Here is a 17,809-nt window from a genome sequence, read left to right as displayed (position 1 = left end):
AGTTCTTTATTTTCAAACCATATATTCTAAACTTTTTGTATTTACTTTTTCTCACCTCAGTAATAGTGCAGAAGGGTGTTATGTTTTGACAATAACTGAGAAGTGTGTAGAAATTGCATATCTGAGATGAAACCTCTGTGGAAATCAGCACAGCAGACCAACCCCCCCTGGCCCCCAAAAAATCAATCTGCTAATGTTTACAGGTCATATTGACTTTTCAAGCGGTGTTTTGGAAAAATGTGTCAAGATTGTTTTAATGAGTACTTTTTGAATTGTTTTGTAATGTATTGGCTGGATACACTGTGAAAGATGTGCGCAGCAGATAAAATATTCAATAATTCATCAGCGCCAACTTTTACATTACTGCATTTTGTTTTGAGTTGAATACTTAGGAGACACGCTTGTCACCTGATTTGTGTCTGGAGTCAACACACCATAATCAGAATGTTCCACAAACAATGGTACTAATCATGCAGCTCAAGGACACGCAAAAATTCCTAGCGCTCAGTTGTTTCTGTGGAGCCACTGATGAGAAACATTGTTGTCTTTGATTTGCTGATCGATAGAGAAGCAGCCTGACAAAGGTGAGCTTTAAGCATCTACCAGGTGATATGATCTGGAATACACAAACAGCCTTGTGAGGAAAAAAAAAAAAGCTAAGCGTGGTCTTTGTATTGCTAGGATGTGTGATGCAGGGGTGGCAGAAGTGCTCAAGTGAGTAGTTTTATTTCACCGAAATGGCCTCCATATGTAGGGACTCACACAAAACAAGATATTTGTCACCCATGCCTCATGACATTTAGGGGTTAATGAATGTACCAAAGACGTTGACTAATATCAGACTGAGCTAATCATTTTTACTTTCAGTTGAGCGCATTACTGTGTGCTTCGAAAATATCAAATCACCAAAGCACGGCTCTGATTTCAGGCAATTAGTTACCTCGTACAACAATTGGTATGGATGAACATGGATGGGTGCAGAGTCTCAAAGAGCAATTTCTCCCCACTTAACCATTTATTCATTATATTTGGGTGGGAATTGAGATGGTGCCATCGTGCAAGCGAAAAAGCCAACGTGTGTCAGAATGTTTCTCGTCTGGCTCAAAATGGAAACTATAAGCTTGATTCGCTTCTAAAAATGGAAGCGTGTCATCAAAGACAAACCAAAGTGTCATAGTGAACACTGACAGGTACAGAACTGCAGCTGTAAAAAAAAAAAATTCAGAGCACAATCCATAAAACTGAACTCAACACAATAAGGTTGACACGTCAAAAAGCTTGTATAAATTCCTCCTGCATCTTGCCGTACTTCAATCAGTATCACTCGAAAGCTTCACAGAATAATGAGTGCACAAGTACAGAAATCAGAATTAAACCCCCCAAGCAATTAAGGCCATCATATTTCCTTTTGAGCCTTTTAATTTCCATCAGCCTTTCACTTCCGAATCCCAGTCAAACGTTCTTTAATAAAATAGTCGTTTAATCACAGAGAATTTGAATTAAACTCGTAAGAGAGTCGCAAGAAAATAACAGGGGAAAAACAAATGTGACTAATTGGATCATTGTCTCCTGTTAGTGGAATTGCTCCTATTGTAGCGGCAGTGGCGTAGCCAGGAATTTTTCCAGTAGGGGCGCGCGCCCACAGGAAAAAAAATCGAACATCACCCACGCCGTTCGCTGATCGCTAAAACAACATCCGGTCCGGGAGGCAAACGGTGAATGGATAACATCGCGCACATAGAATAGCACAAGCACATTCGCGCAAGACCGAAAGAAAAAAACGGCATGAAAATGAAGAATCGAAAAAGCTCGATTTTTTTCAACCGGGCCGCAGAGAGTCCTAACCGGGGCACCGCCCCGGCTCGCCCCGGCTTGACCACGCCACTGTGTAGCAGCAAGGATGCCTTTGGAGTGGTATGACAACTACAGCAGCTATAAACCAACCATGCTATGCATAGCACAATTAGCATGATCCGGATTTAAGTAATGCACATGAAAGTGGTGAGAGCATGTCTGAGTGGTCCTCTGGAAGCCGTCCGAAATGAAGAAAGCGCCATTGCTCGCACGCCATCTGAACCAGCAGATTGTTGATGCTGACTTCTGCTCTCTGATCTGCTACAATTACACAATTTGTCCACAGTGGGTGGTTGACCTCTAAATTGTTTAGGAATTATTTTTCCCATCGGAAAATATAGTATCTATAAAAAGGATGTGTTCCAGAGTCAAACTTTCACATTCAGACATTTATAAACTACACAGGCAATGAATTAGGTCTCTTATTAACATTGTCGTGGCAGTCTTGAGCAAAGTTTTTTTTTTTTGAGGGGGGTGGAATGGGTGCTTGCGCCAATATGGAAGTGAACACATACACACGCAGGGACGTGCACACGCGGGTGCGCAAGCACACACACACACAGACACACACACACACACACACACACTTCTTTTTATGTGCCATGTAATCAACTAACGGCCAGCCCAGATTTTAACTTGCCAGCTGGGATAGGCTCCAGCTCCCCGTGATGCTGAACAGGATAGACAATATAGAAAACAGATGGATGGACAGAACAGTGCATGGTGCAAAGTAAGAAGTCGCAGGAATATGAATGAAATATGATGAAAGAATATTCAGTAAAATCACGTCCCATAATACATTTGTTGGATATGCGACGGATGACTGATTTGTGGAGCGTGCTTGGACCAAGCACTCTGTCTATTCACAAAGCTGCAAATCCTTCAATCTAAAGCCATTACTGCATCCAAATTCTCCTCAAGCTTCTAATACCGTTCTCGGACAGATTTGGAAATCATACCTTCTGCGAATGCACAACCAGACTTGGTGGCCATTCTATCCCAATCCATCTTCTTTACACACTCACTCATTCAGACAACCAATTCAACTAAACTCAATTTAATCAACGCAACTTCTCCTCCCCGAAAGTAACTGAAAATAAATGACCTGAACTTTTTTTTAATTCAAAGTGACGATCTCAGTTGTCCATTTTTAGGTCTGCTTGGACTGAAATCCATTGTTTGGTTAATTATTTTAGTGATATTCATCTTGCAATATATTCCACTTTGACATATTACATACAGTATTCTGAACGAAACCTACAAAGTGTGTTCATGTGTGACTTTTAGAGGTGTGGCCTAATGAGCGACACTATCCACCTCATAAGAACACACTGGATGTACCGGACGTGTAGCACAATCACGCCACCTTCTTTTAACTCCTCATTAGGAGGTCGGGTGACATAAATCGACAACCTGTGACTGAGCAGAGCACTGCGCACTGTATAGATGACACCTGGTGAGGGAGGATAAAGAAAGTGGGGCGCTTTGTGTGACTTGTCACTTGTCAGGCATTGCTTCCGCTAGCCTTGAGAGGGCCGGGCTGTTGCCTGAGAGTGCTTTATCATCATGATAAATGCAGCCTTGGAGCAGTGCACAGCATCAGCATGCTCAGAGGCACGGACACGCTCTGACTAATGAAAAGAGAAGGTCAAGGAGAGGGAGGGGTGCGCTGCTGGCTAGCAAGAGTGAACGGCGATGTGTATGTTCAAGTGTGGGACAACATGTCAAAGCCGCTGTCAAAACGTTTATGCGCGTTAATGTGTGTCCATGCTTTGTGGAAATCCAGCGATCACAATTTCCTTACTTTTGGACATTTGTAAAAACAGACATAAGCCGCAAGACGATCCCCTCAGTGGCTGAATAGTAATAAAGCAACAAAGAATTCCTTGTGGCGCCATGCTTAAAATTACATTTGACAAGAATGGTGACACAAATGTTCCTGCACTAATATTACTGTTGGCATATTCCTTCTATCGTGAATGTTATTACAGCAGGTGTTGAGCATGTCCTCCACAGTGTTAATTTCAGAGTCATCAAAGTGACAGCGTGGAGCATAGGAATCCTTTTGGGCTCATTACCATAGGCTGCTGAATCTATTGGCAAAACTCTGCACGAGTGGGACCGGTGCTGCTCCTGAGGCGTCAGATTGGCGGAATGATGGGGAAGGGGGGGGGGGGGGGGGCAGTCCGTCTTGTTGTCAACAATTACAAAAAGCACCTAGGAGATGTGAAGTTTTTTAGGTCAAAGGTCAAGTAAAGCTTCATACACAATTCCTTTGCTCCCTCAGAAAACGGATGGGAAGAAGAAGCTGTCGTGTGTGCAGCGAACATGCTCAGAGGTTGTTATGCCTCCCTCCCCTCTTTAACTCCACATGCCAATAAGGAACTGTAATTAACAGAAGGAAGAAATCCAACACGTACTTACAAATTGCTCTGATATATTGATAAAGCCTGATAAAAACAAGGCATTTGACATGAAGGTGGAAATGGGGTTATTCCAGTAATGGCCAGCATGAGGCAGATAAGAAATAAAAAAGCACTTAATTGAAGAGTGATTTTTGATTCTCATCAGTAAACATGGAACCCCACCCACCCAGTCAAAGAATACCATATTGCCAATTTGCACATTTGCGCAAACAATATTTATGAGGCCTTTGTACGCATGAGTGATGAGGGGCAGCATCTCCTGAGCAAAGATGCAACAAAAATAACAGATTCCGGCTATTCTTGCAGCCTTTCTTTTGACACATTGATATTCTATATTTTGTGCTTTTGTAACACGTTCTTGACTGCCCACTCTAATTACTTATTCACTCTCCATTAGCTTCTTTGCTTTTTAGACATTTGTATTGACTCACATGCATTTAATCAAAATGCATTCATCAGAGGAAAAAGAAAGAAAATAAAAACACATGCATAGATAACAATACAATATATTACACCCAATTATTAGTTTGATTTCCTTCCTTATTGTCCTATTGGCTCATTTTCCAATATTGTCTATTAAATATGTAAAAGCCTGGAGGATTTTCTGGTTCCGGAGAAGGAAAAAAATCAGCAGCCGGCAGAATGAGTCAACTCTGACCTTATTTTATTTATGTTCTTCTATGAGACCGCCTCTCTTCAACCAAAATATGGTTTATATAAATAAAACACTGACACTGTATCCCACCTGAAAACATATTTCTAGATGCATCACTATAGACATTGAGAAAAATAATAAAACAGGCAAACAATTTTCTCTGATCTATTTCGGTACAACATTTCAGTACACTTTGTACTCTGAGATGACGCGTCATTCAGAGTTAAATCAAAACAAGTGCTCTGCCGTTGCCTTTGTTTACTTTGAAACAAAGACATTGACATTCACTCCAGTTAAAATTGTTTTGTTGTCGTTGGTTCGTTGTCTGTGGCTTAGTAGTATGGAAGCCCATTCCCGTCAGTGAAAAAAAATGTAAGAGGCCCGTCTCCGCAAGTGTGACCACCGTGCAGATGTAAATGAATAAACTATTTTAAAAAAGAGTTTCTGCTACACTGAGTAGAGGAAAACCAGGGAAAAAAAATCTGTAGTACTGAAATAGCAGAGTTATGGCAGAATGGCAAACAAGAAAGCTTCCTTCATCTGGGGCTGAACCTAAATACTTGCCTACTCTGAATGCAGACAGGCAGGGCCGGTGGATTGCAGGCAGGTATGCAATCATGTAGATCTTGCTCGGAGACTCGGCCCACCAATTCATCTGGTTATGCAGAGAGAATGACCAGCAGTTTTGTTGGGGCAAAAAACTTGAATTTGCATATTTCCATGCACAATCAATTGTGTAGCATTTAATACATCACAACTTGTTACTTCTTTTAGCAGTAAGTGGTCAAGTCTTAATATTGCCATATGATGTGGTATGATTTGGGTTATTAGTGGTACATTTGCTGTACTGTGCGTTTTCTCATGCATATGCAGAAAATTGTACTTTCTGGCAAAATATAATCCGGATTTCCTCTTCTTGATTGATTATCACTTTCCGTATTGACATTAACTCATTAATTGCCAAACCAGTTCTAAATGGAACAGCTATAGCACTGGCAGTGAATAAGTCAAGCGTTTCTTGCATGTGGTCTTGAGTTCTGTTGATGTAAACAACTTTGTTGTCTCTTAGCTGCCAGCCAATATATTCAGGTGGTATTTTCAAGTACAGTAGCATTCTTAGAACCACCATTATCAAACAAACAACCTGTTATGGTTGCCTCTTGTGCAAGGCAGATGTCGTCTAATGGATGTGTTACAGCAACGTGGCAGTGATTTTGGGACAATCATTTTGATTGCCGGCTAAAAGAGGTCACAGCGCCGTACTCTGACTGTAATGCGGTATGATTAGCCCTGCATTCATTTGTAAGTCTTGTGACTGTGATATTGAGGAACATTACTACAGGCTGTAATTTGAAACTCCGTGTGGGACGGGACCCCAATGATTGCATTTGGCAAGCCATTGCGCCAGTAGTCCAGCTGAATATCGCAGTCACCGCTCTGAGTCAGTAGTCAGTGTATTTGTTAGCTGAGCATGTAATAATCCGTCAGTCCTTTGCTACTTAATCAGCATCATTAGATGTTTTTACATTATCCTGCCATATGAAATTACCTTAATGCTTGTAAAGGCTCACTGCCTCATTACCTTGGGACATTGGTCATTTCATTTAAAGGGACTGATTTTCATTAACTGCTCAACCCCCCCCCCCCCCCCCCCCCCCCACCCCACCCCCCCACCCCACACACACACACACACACCATTAACAGAATGGAAGCTTGGCTGCAAGCATCTGGCTGCCAGCTACACCCTAAAGTTGCTTCAAGGCATCGATATGTTACAATCAAGGCAAAGTTACCAAATATGTTTTTGGAGAACAAAACAACGTGAAACAAAAAAAATAGTGGTAGAGGAGAGACAGTTGAAAAGAACGGTCATGCAATGATGGTGTATTTGGGTAAAACTGAAAGAGCAGAGGTGCAGTCATCTAGCGTGAAATTTATCCATCAGTCTGGCTTGATGGTAAAACAGAAAAAAAAACAAGCGAGCAGGTGTGCGTTTTATTCATTTGCTTGATACATGATTTGTTCTAAAAAGTGGTCTATTTTTAAAATAGCATCTGCTTGCAGATGCTATTTTGGTATCTTCAATAAATTCTCTCTGGTGCCTGTATTCCCATCCATGTTTTCCTCTCTGCTCTTGTCTCCTAATTTGCTTTTATTTTGGTTTTTAGAATGCATATCATGAGTGCACAATGTGCTGTCCAAGTGACAAAACACAGAATATGTTTGAAAGGTATCACTTCTTGGATGATTTATTTCTCCTGTTAGTTGACCACCCAATAAAAACCGGCGCAAAGTGATGAATGCATTCAGGTTATTTTATGATATGCCGCAAGCTGATGAGTCTTTCACAAATAGCGCTTGACAAATGATGTCACACTGTTAGTAATATTGATTTTGCAGGGAACTCAATTGTGTCACTCGGCAGGGCTTGACTGCGAGGTCATAAGTCAAGAAGACTCAATGTAAAATGTACATAGCATTTCCATGAGATTCAAAACGTCCAATGGTCACAAAAGACCATTAAGACCATCAAGCTGCCATTTAAAGATCAAGTGTAGATGGGTGATGACAACAAAGGTCAGATGGAAAACAGCAACGGAAGGAGTGGCCAAGTTAGTCCTTGTGTGACTTATTCAACCCTTTGTTATTCCACAATCATTTCTTTTTTTCTGTGCATTGAAATGGAATGTATTGATTGTTTCTCCTATAGTAGTTTTGATACTTTTGTTGTAAACTTGTGTTAATGACTATACTGCTCTCTGCTCCCTTAATTGGTCCCCCGTAGACAAAGTTTTCTCAGTGAGAGTATAGACAGTCAACTCTCTCTCTCTCTCTCTCTCTCTCTCTCTCTCTCTCTCTCTCTCTCTCTCTCTCTCTCTCTCTCTCTCTCTCTCTCTCTCTCTCTCTCTCTCTCTCTCTCTCTCTCTCTCTCTCTCTCTCTCTCTCTCTCTCTCTCTCTCTCTCTCTCTCTCTCTCTCTCTCTCTCTCTCTCTGTATATATATATATGTCTAACCCTCATATTCTACATCTACAAAATTACACTCAAGGTAACACATCCAAACTTGGTCTGTTTGGTTTTCCGTTTTAACTGGAAAGTATTGCGTTCCCAAATGCATGCACTTTATGAGTCACCTATGTGAAAAAAATGCTTTAATAAATTGCAGAAGAAAAACAATTGCCCATCAGTGTCTAGTTGCCAGCCTTGCTAAAACCTAAATGCAATTGAACCCTGATATCATCCCAATGTCATTTTTCTGCTATTTACAATTGTACTGACAAATTGACACTTGTGAGAAGGGCGATTAAAACAGAAAAGCTTGCTCGATTGTATGTAGCCACGCGTTCCTAATGGTGTGTCCGGCGATACAAAGGCACGGCGAAGACCCCCCACCCAAAAAACTCCACAGAGGTTGTTCCGTCTTCTGACGCTAGGAGTAGGAGCTGTCCTTGGTGCTGTCGACTCGCTCTGCTGTCTTCGTCCAATGTGCCGCCAGCTCTCGCAGCCACAATCCGCTTAGTGAGCGTCCGAATTAAACCAGGACCTCCGCGTTTCACTTGATTATTATCGCCTGTCGTCTCACGGGCAAATCAACCAAGTGAAGCGGCCAAAAAGCGTCACGGATTCAACTTTGCATTTTTGACGGACCTTCAAATCTCACGGGTTGCTTTCCCCGCGTTGTTGTTTTTTTTCCGCTCCTCCGACACAAGGACGTTATTTTGCAGCCGCGCGCCCTCGATTTAAGAAGAGATGAATTGTACAAGACGAGCTGGCACGTTGACGAGCATGCTGGCGCTGTGGCTTCTCGCATCTGCCGTGACCACGAGCCGCGGACGAGGTACGAACTTGCGTGCACTTTGTTTCGGATGTTGTCCGTGAGTCTAACAAAACAACGCCGCTGTCCACGGTGTTGATGTCTATAACGAAGCAAGCGGGGCTATCTTTAATATGTATTTATTCTTTTGATGTTACAATAAAACGTGAAAAAACAAACATTACGCATTTCGTTTAAAAAAAAGTATAAACCAAGATGAGCAAATGAAATCAAATTTCGCTAAAAGGAAGCTAAACTTGTGTTTTAAAAAGTCATCTGCTGACTTATTCTTGAATGTCTCGTCATAAATATCTATTAAATATAAACAACTATACAAACGTGTCAACTAAATGAAACCGAATTACAGAGGAGAAAGCTAAACCTGCATTTTAAATTCATTCATTGACTTACTCCCCAAACTTAATGGCTCATCAAGAATGGATATTGATTAATCATCTGTACAGACTAAAGTAATGGTGCAAAACAGAATAGAACAATATAATCCAACATACAGCAGGCAGATCCATTAGACATTTTTCAGCACTTTGCCTTTACACACATATCATGGTAAATGTGGATCACTGTCACGCAAATACTGATTGTTAAAGGATGATAAACTCCTAAAGTGAGCAGAGAATGGAAAAAAAAATTCCACCGACTCCATTGCAAACAAAATATTACAAATATTTTATTAAATATTACTATAAATTGATCTTTATACAGCCAGGGGGTGAAACGCTCAGTTGCTTCCTGTCCATCAAAACACGCCATGACTCTTTAATAAAGCACAACGCACCAAGAAACTCATTTTAATTGGCCACAAATCAATCAAAGGGGCTATTATGGTCAACCTTGCATTGTCGATCAATTTGACAAAAGGGGGTGTATGTGAGTTGATTGGAGTACAGAAAAAAAAAAGAAGCCAGAGTGCCTACTTATTTGGCCGCTGAGGTCTGTGTGACAGACGGTGTTCGGTAATAAGACGCTAATCCTCACGAATTGCTGAAGATTATTGACCAAGCTGTTTGACACAGTTGAGTGCTTGTTGGAAGTGGCAATGAATTCATGCACGGTGGCCTCGTCCTAATTATTTTTCTATTGTGCATCTGCCCTCGTCTTCATCCTTACAACCAGCACTCTTTTAGAATGACGTCCTTCTCAACTTGAAATCTATGCAATACGAGTGCCGTCATTTCGTCAGAAAATAATGACATATTTAGAAGCGAGGCAGTTCGATATCTTCCCCTTAAAATTGTGGTGTATTAATTAGAAAAAACCTCTCCAGTTCAAAAGCAGATCTTTGTGAATGGATGCCATTCTATGAGTGTTGCTTTGTGAAACCCTGTTTAAGTGCAGCCTTTCCTGCCTCGTGCTGAAAATGGGAAAATAGGTCTAAAACTAAACAATATAAGAGCAGCGAAAATGAATTCATATTGCGTTGGCCCAATCTCAGCCCATCTAAAATGAGGTGCAATTGGAGTGCAGCGCCTGCCACAATATATGACAGTATCAACAAAACAAAACCCCACTGATTGAATATCAGGTGGAGGAAATGTGCTCTATTACCCGACTAGACTTTCTACCCAAGTGCAAATGCAATCACTTGTATTATTACCCTTAACAGGCATTTTCTGAAATGTTTGATTGAGTAAATGCGAATGCAGAACCCGCGATGGTCATTGAGGAAGATGGAGGAATAATTGAGTGTTTTCAGCCCCTGGAACACACCTGTGCCGTGTGTTCAGCACTCAAACCTCCAGGGACAAGGAAAACGCAGGAGGCAAAAATAAAATTGTACACGTTCCATTAGTGAATTTGCCGCTTAGTCGGCAAAAGCTCGCTCATAGTTTTTCAATTTTTAATCACTAAGGTTTTCCGTGTTTCACAAAGGTAAAATAATGTGCATGCTTGGGCTTGCTTCGCATGTTGGCAAGTTGACTCAGTTTGCTACCTGTTTCTTGACGTATTTGGTTTTAAGATTTTATTAACTTCAGACTAGCCATAGAGCAGCAGGTACTTGTGTGAAACCCTCGCAATTGCACCGAACTCGTGGATAAAAATAAAATGAAATAGAAAATTGAGGAGGACCATCAGCTCTGTTGACAAACCACTCACAGCAACTACTACTGCTACTGCAGGAGGGCTCTTTATTAACCCACCCACTTAATTAATTGATGTCTCTTCACTTCACACTCTTCACGGAGACCATCAATCAACAGTTTCTGTCATACCAAGAAATAATAAATGAATCAAAAAATAGAAACAATATATAATTGAGAGCATAATGCAACAAACTTGTAACGATGTACACAGCTAATCAACAATGCTTTCATATCACCTTTTGTTAATTAGTGTGCTTTGCCTCATCTTATTTTTATTCAAAGTCGTGGCATCAGATTTTCATTGTCGTTGCAGAAAGAAGAGGATAGTTATCTAAAACATTTGCCTTGATAACTTAATGAGCTCGATAAGCGAGACACACTGTGACATCATGACATGCAGAATACCGTGTTTTCCATGCATAATGCACCCCCGTGCATAATACGCACCCTAAAAATGGCATGTTGATGCTGGAAAAAAGCCTGTACCCATGTATAATACGCACCCAAATTTTGACTCTTAAGTCCGTAAACGTAAAATTATTTCAGAAAAAAGATCATTTTTGGGAACAACCGGATGTTATTCTGCCGGTCAGTATCACTGCGCATGCGCTAGCAAACTCGATAGCGTAGAAATGTTTCGGGTTTGTGTTGGGTACATTGTGCCAGCAAACGAGCAGGTGATCGAGCAAGCGTCTGATACGAGAGCATTGCGTTCGTATGGAGCGTGTTCGAAGTGAACAGCAGAGAAGAAAGGAACAAAGCAAAGTGTTGTGAAATAAAATATTACCTGTAATACGTATTTAGGTAGAGAACTGAACTCTCGCTCTTTATATAGCTGACGTGTCTTGCGCATCCGTTCTGCGCATCTGTAATGGCGGCCTTCGTATGATATCCGGTTTGCGATGGAGATTAAAAAACAAACAATATTTGACAATAACACACCATCAAGGATTGCACCATCGCATCAAACGATGTGTCGTCAATTTTGGATTTTACTGACTAAGTGTGTTGGGCAGGATGGCTGAATGTGATGCGCGATTGACAACAAACAAGAAGAAAGGTGTGATTTCAAGTTTTATTTCGAGGGAGATTTTCTTCAAAAGTTGTTGTACCCATGCATAAGGCGCACCCCAGATTTTAGGACAGTAAATTTGTTAAATTTTGCGCATTATGCATGGAAAAACACGGTATGTGAATAATTACCGTTTTTTTTTCCGTGTATAGTGCGCCCCCATGTATAGTACGCACCCCTAACAATGGCATGCTGATGCTGGAAAAAAGCTTGTACCCATGTATAATACGCACCCAATTTTTATGAATTTTTTTAATTTTTTTTTTTAATTTTCTTTTTTTTTTTTTTTTTTTTAAGTCCCAAAGATCGTCACATACGCAGGGAGGCAATGGGTCCCATTTTTAAAGTCTTTGGTATGGTCTTAACTAGGCTGGATGTCATTTTTTTTGTTGGCGTTGATTTCTCCGACTGCCCCTAAACGCACCACCGCGCTCCGTGCGCACACGGCGGCTCTGTATGGGAGAGACGTTGAAGAGGAATAAAAACACCCTTGGAAACCAAAACTTGCCCCTCGTCGTGACTCGGAGCCGCAACAAATGTTTCGGATTTGTGTAGGGTACATTGTGGCAGACGGCAAACTAGCAGGTGATCGAGCGAGCGTCTGATACAAGAGCATTGCGGTCATATGGAGCGTGTTTGAAATGAACAGCAGAGACGAAAGGAACAAGGCAAAGTGTTGTGAAATAAAATATTACCTGTAATACGCATTTTGTTATTTGCTGATTGAAACTGCTAATTAAACTGTGAATTGAAACTAATAGGTGGAGAACTGAACTCTCGCTCTTTATATAGCTGACGTGTCTTGCGCAACCGTTCTGCGCATCTGTAATGGCGGCCTCCGTATGACGTCCGGTCCGCGATGGAGATTAAAAAACAAACAATATTTGACAATAACACACCATTGAGGATTGCACCATCGCATCAAACGATGTGTCGTCAATTATGAATTTTACTAAGTGTGTTGGGCAGGATGGCTGAATGCGATGCGCGATTGACAACAAACAAGAAGAAAGGTGAGTTTTATTTCGGGGGAGATTTGTCGTGTCTCGTCCCCAGTTTTGCTACGTGTCTAGGTTGCCATAGTTTCTGTTCGTGTCACCCCGCTCTTCCTGTGTCACCTCAATCGATGTAACGTGTTTTGTATTTAAGTCCTGTCTGCCCCTCGCTCACCGTTGGATCATTGCATGTGTTACTGTCATTCTGTTCCTGTCTTTGGTAATGTCACCCTGTCTTTTTGTTCCACGACTTTGTCGGTCAGTCCTGTTGTTGGTTTTGTTGTACCATGACTTTATTTAAAAAAAAAAAAAAAAAAAAATAAATTAAATTTTTTTTTCTTTGTACCCATGTATAATACGCACCCCAGATTTTAGGACAATAAATTAGTAAAATATTGCGCACTATACACGGAAAAAAACGGTAGTTATACAGTAATCCCTCCTTTAGCGTGGATAATTGGTTCCAAAAACCACCAGCTCATCTGAAGTTTTATTGTGACTTTTAAATGTATTTTTAATTTTGAAAAAATTCCACAATGTAGTGAAACCGCAATAAACAAACCGCGATGTAGCGAGGGATTAGTACATATATACACATACATATATATTTACAAGTACACACACACGTGCGCACGTGCACACACACGCACACACACACACACACACACACACACACGCACGCACACACAAAAGACACAATTACAAAATTCCAAGAAAGAATTATAGTAGTATTGGAAAGAAGCTACATATTCATATCATCAGGTCTATTAAAATCTTAATAGACATTTGAATTTTCATCAGCCCTGCAAAGCCACCTTTAGAGTTTTATAAAGTTTAACGACATTCAGCCAAGCCTATTATCTTTATGCCGACACATTATGGCTTCCAGTTAACAATGGTCAGCGGTGTGCTGGGAGTCAGAGAGTCAGGCATGTTTTATCTATCCTAAAGCTCATTAAATGAGTTATGAGCAGTTGACGGTGCTCTCCATGACATCCCACTCAAGGTATAAAAAATGTCTCCAAGATGGAGGCTTGTAATTCACATGCTAATAATAACGTCTGCCTTCGTTGTTTAAGTGCAGGATCCATTTCCTCATACTGGATGAGGGATTAGTAGATTGATAAAGGTTATTCATTACTTGGCCATGTTCTATTCGCAAAAAAACGTTTTCTCCAGGGCTCCTCCCACACGCTAATTTACTTTTCAATCACTGTGCTAAATACAAATGAACGGTGGCCAATGTGCAGTTGTTCACTGACAAATTGATCTCACTAGCTGATTGACTTTATTGTTCAACTCTGAGCAGAAACGTTAAGATGTCGTGGCTGGTCCAGGAATATTCGACAACAAAAAGAGGTCATCTGGAGTCGGAATGGCAAATTTTAAATTCCCTTTATCACAAGCAGGCAAATCATACAATGGTTGTAAAATAGTTATTTTGAAGGTCAAATTCCCACTGAATATTCCTTTAATGGTATTTCACGTCTACCAACACTGAATGTGTTATTTGTAACATTGCAATCCAAAAGACTAGTTCCCCATTTTGGAGGGGTTGAATAGAAAATTATTCTTGCCGTTTCTTCAAGCGGCGTCACCCGTAATTTGAGGGGAGGTAACAGAAATCACGCAACACCTGTTTGTTGGATTGCTGGTGATTAAGTTCATCAAGGGCTATTCAGCATCTGTGTGCTGTCATAATTAGTTTAATTTTACCAAGCCCTGTCACTTCTAAATGAGAGTCATTACACCAGGAAGCCCTCCAAGGCTGCAGCACAGGCCTTCCTTGGCCCCTTTCTGTGCTAGTCTCCGTCTCTTTCACCGCCTCCTAGGTGGAGCTCACAGCTTGGCTGAATGCGACTCATTTTCATCTCTTCATGTGCAAATGCCTCTCTCGCTCCACCAGAATGTTGCATGCATCCTAATTTGAGTCCTCGCCGCATGGAGTGTGAAGGTTTATTTGTCAAATGGCAAAGAATATTTTGGCGGGGATGCTTTTGGATTCTCACGGTGGAAAAAGTATCGCGCGGCTAAATGAACCTCAGTGATCTCAGGGAGGGTGGCGCATAGATGAAGCTTGGAGAACAATTTGGAATTGAAATTTAGCACCAGACTTCTGACTCTGAATGATTGCTGAACGTTGGTTCCGTCCGGGTCCTCTGGATTTTTGATTCTCAATGCCCAACTCTAACGGCCATTTATTTTGATTTTCCTTTTTTTTGGCAACCAACTCTGGAGTGTATTCCATTTATAAATCTCGATTCTAATGACGATAATGATGGCTTGCCGCTGGTGTAGAACCCATTGCAGGGAGAAGAAACGGGCTATTCCCCCATAAGCATTTCTCTCCTGTTTGTATAATCAGTCTCACAGATTGGATGGGCCTGAAATGGGTTCCAGATAAGTACGCGAGAGGTTTCTGCAAGAGCCAATTGTTTGACTTACTGCAATCATCTCCTGGGTCACTGCAAAAAGAGTGAAAAAAAATGAAACTGGCAACGCTGTGGTTCGTCAAAGCGTTCTGGGTTTAAATCTATACTCGGGTCCACCCGTGTGGGGGTTTGCATATTCTCCTCACGCCTGTGAGTTTTATCATGGTACTCGGACTTCTTTCCACATTGACCAAAAATGCATCTCGGGTCAAATGTTTCGAAGACTCTATATCCTTCATAGATGTGATTGTGATTATGGCACATATAGACTGTTAGTCGATGGGCAATCGGGTATTTTCCGAAACTTCCTATTCTGTGTACAAATAACAACAGGTGTAAATGAAGAGATCACTGCCATCACTTTGTTAAGGCAGCACGTCAACTTGCTTTCCACCTGCGTTGCCGTTGGCCTGGCACCCAATCGATGGCGCTGGGTGGCAAAAGAAAAAGGAGAACCCGTTCGCCGCTCCCTCAGGCCGAGGCAGCTTTCTGCACCTTTCACGCTCAGCCTGTCTGTGAACACACCTCTCTAATCTGGACTGGCGTGCTTTGTGGCTGCAATGGGGATGCCTCTCTGAAACGATTAGGCTTGGGGACAGCGCCTGCACTCATCCCCTCTTCTCTATGCCAGATTCCATCTAGAAAGCATTTCATCTGTGGCAGCGGGAAGGCACATGTGGGGTGGCTCAGCGCTGTGTGGAAAGCAGCAGGTAATAGGCTGTGTAATGTGTTTGGGGGAGTAGTTTTAGTATTCACCGTTAGTCTTGACCTCTGGCGGGTGGTGCCACCCCCGCAGTAATTTCCTCTGAAAAGATGTAATTGAATTCATTGGGATGAGTAAACATATTATAAGTAGTAGAGAAAGATAACAGTGCTGTGGATAGATCAAGGAAGGGAATTGTATCGCCATGAGTAATTGAAAATAGTTAAGACAAACAAGAGAAGAAAGTGTGTAGGGTCTCAAGAAACTTTTAATTTAAACACCCCCACCCTTTTTCCACTCCTTTCACAGCTGTTTAGATCAGATTTAGTGTGATGTATTACTTTGGTAAAACTACAAAGCATTTTACCACAGTCTGATACGATCTAAACACATACCATGAGTTGTTCCTTTTTAGCAAGAGATATTTTTACAAAGAGCTATTACAATATATTGTCAGTGCAAAAAAATGAATGCGAGAGGTGTGGTGTCAATATGATTGAATGGACGTATTATTAAATCTAGCATTGGCGCAAACTGAACCAGAAAGTGAACACAAACTGATCTGAAGCAATTTATATTTGGAAACCTTTGGGACCAGGAAGTAGCTAGTTCAAAATCCAACCACAAAAAGTGTATATTGGAGACAGCATGTTACCAGAATGCCATTGTGAAGAACAGCACTGTAGGTATGCCATCAATCCATTTCAGTTCAATCTTCCAGCCGGTGTTTTGAGTCCACACAAAACCCATGCGGTAGTCAGGCCGTGATGTCTTTGAGTCTCTCTTTGGTGAGATGTATTGAAATGAGGTCCCCCCCGGGAGCCTTTTGTATAATTTAGAGGTTCTCACATCGACCTCCGTCTCGAAACGTATCGAACATCACCACTCTGAGCAACTGCTGCGCGGTCGGGCGGGTGTCTGTCGGTCGCAAGCGAGACCGGTGCCTGTGCTAGTGATTGAAGCTGGCTCATTGTCATGGTTTCCATCTGTCAGAGCAGCAAGATGCCTTTGAAGAAAACCTCATGGCTAAAGAATGGATTAGTGAGCAAGGGAACAGCTGCCGCGCAGGTGGACCAAAGTGCTGACTGCTAAACAGGATCTTTTTGTGCTTGTGATGATACTGACATTACATTTGTCAGAAGTGGTGCATATAAAAATGACTAATTTGCTATGAAGCAATGTGCCGCAACAATGACACCATCACAGAGGTATGTTACGAAGATGGAGCTCACGTTATAGAACAGTGACATTTTGTATATATTCCGTGAACCAAACTTTTCTAGTGAGATCATGACATTTATGTGGAATGCGATTGTGTTGTGTTTCCTCTTTTTTTACGTTGCGGCTTATAAAGTAAACACCGGCTGACATTTAAGGGTGGACGTGACGAATAATACAACACTGGCTGCATTGTGGATTAACCTCAGTCGTCACAATGCAAGCCGGGTTACACACATAGAATCGGAAATGGCCTCATCGCTGCTCGAGTGCTGTTTATAGAGATGGCATCAATTGGCATCACATCAAACCCGGTGGTTTCTGACAACACGGCGCGGCAGCGGCAGTTTCATATTTTGGGTTTCCGATAATTTACCTCATGACTCAACCTTCCGTTGAATATCATAGTTACGGTGTTTTCCAGTGAAGTATTAAGGACGCTTGCGGATACTTTTAGACATGTTCGCAGTTTTCAACTTCACTTAACAGGCTGCCGACACGCTTTCATATGAACAGAGATTTTGTTTCAAAGGCTTTGT

General features: G+C 41.6%; 1 protein-coding gene across 1 annotated transcript in view; it reads left to right on the top strand.

Moving 5' to 3' along the window:
* Positions 1 to 8,431: 8,431 nt before the first annotated feature.
* Positions 8,432 to 17,809, top strand: part of LOC133168180 (seizure protein 6 homolog) — a 57,294-nt gene continuing 47,916 nt past the window's right edge. Inside the window, exon 1 of the mRNA XM_061299523.1 lies at positions 8,432 to 8,772. Coding sequence (XP_061155507.1) covers positions 8,685 to 8,772 — 88 coding nt within the window. The 5' untranslated portion in view covers positions 8,432 to 8,684. The remainder of the gene's footprint in view (positions 8,773 to 17,809) is intronic.

The sequence above is a fragment of the Syngnathus typhle genome, linkage group LG15 (genome assembly GCF_033458585.1).
Source record: "Syngnathus typhle isolate RoL2023-S1 ecotype Sweden linkage group LG15, RoL_Styp_1.0, whole genome shotgun sequence".
Lineage (NCBI taxonomy): Eukaryota > Metazoa > Chordata > Actinopteri > Syngnathiformes > Syngnathidae > Syngnathus > Syngnathus typhle.
This window is presented reverse-complemented; position numbering and strand designations above follow the sequence as displayed.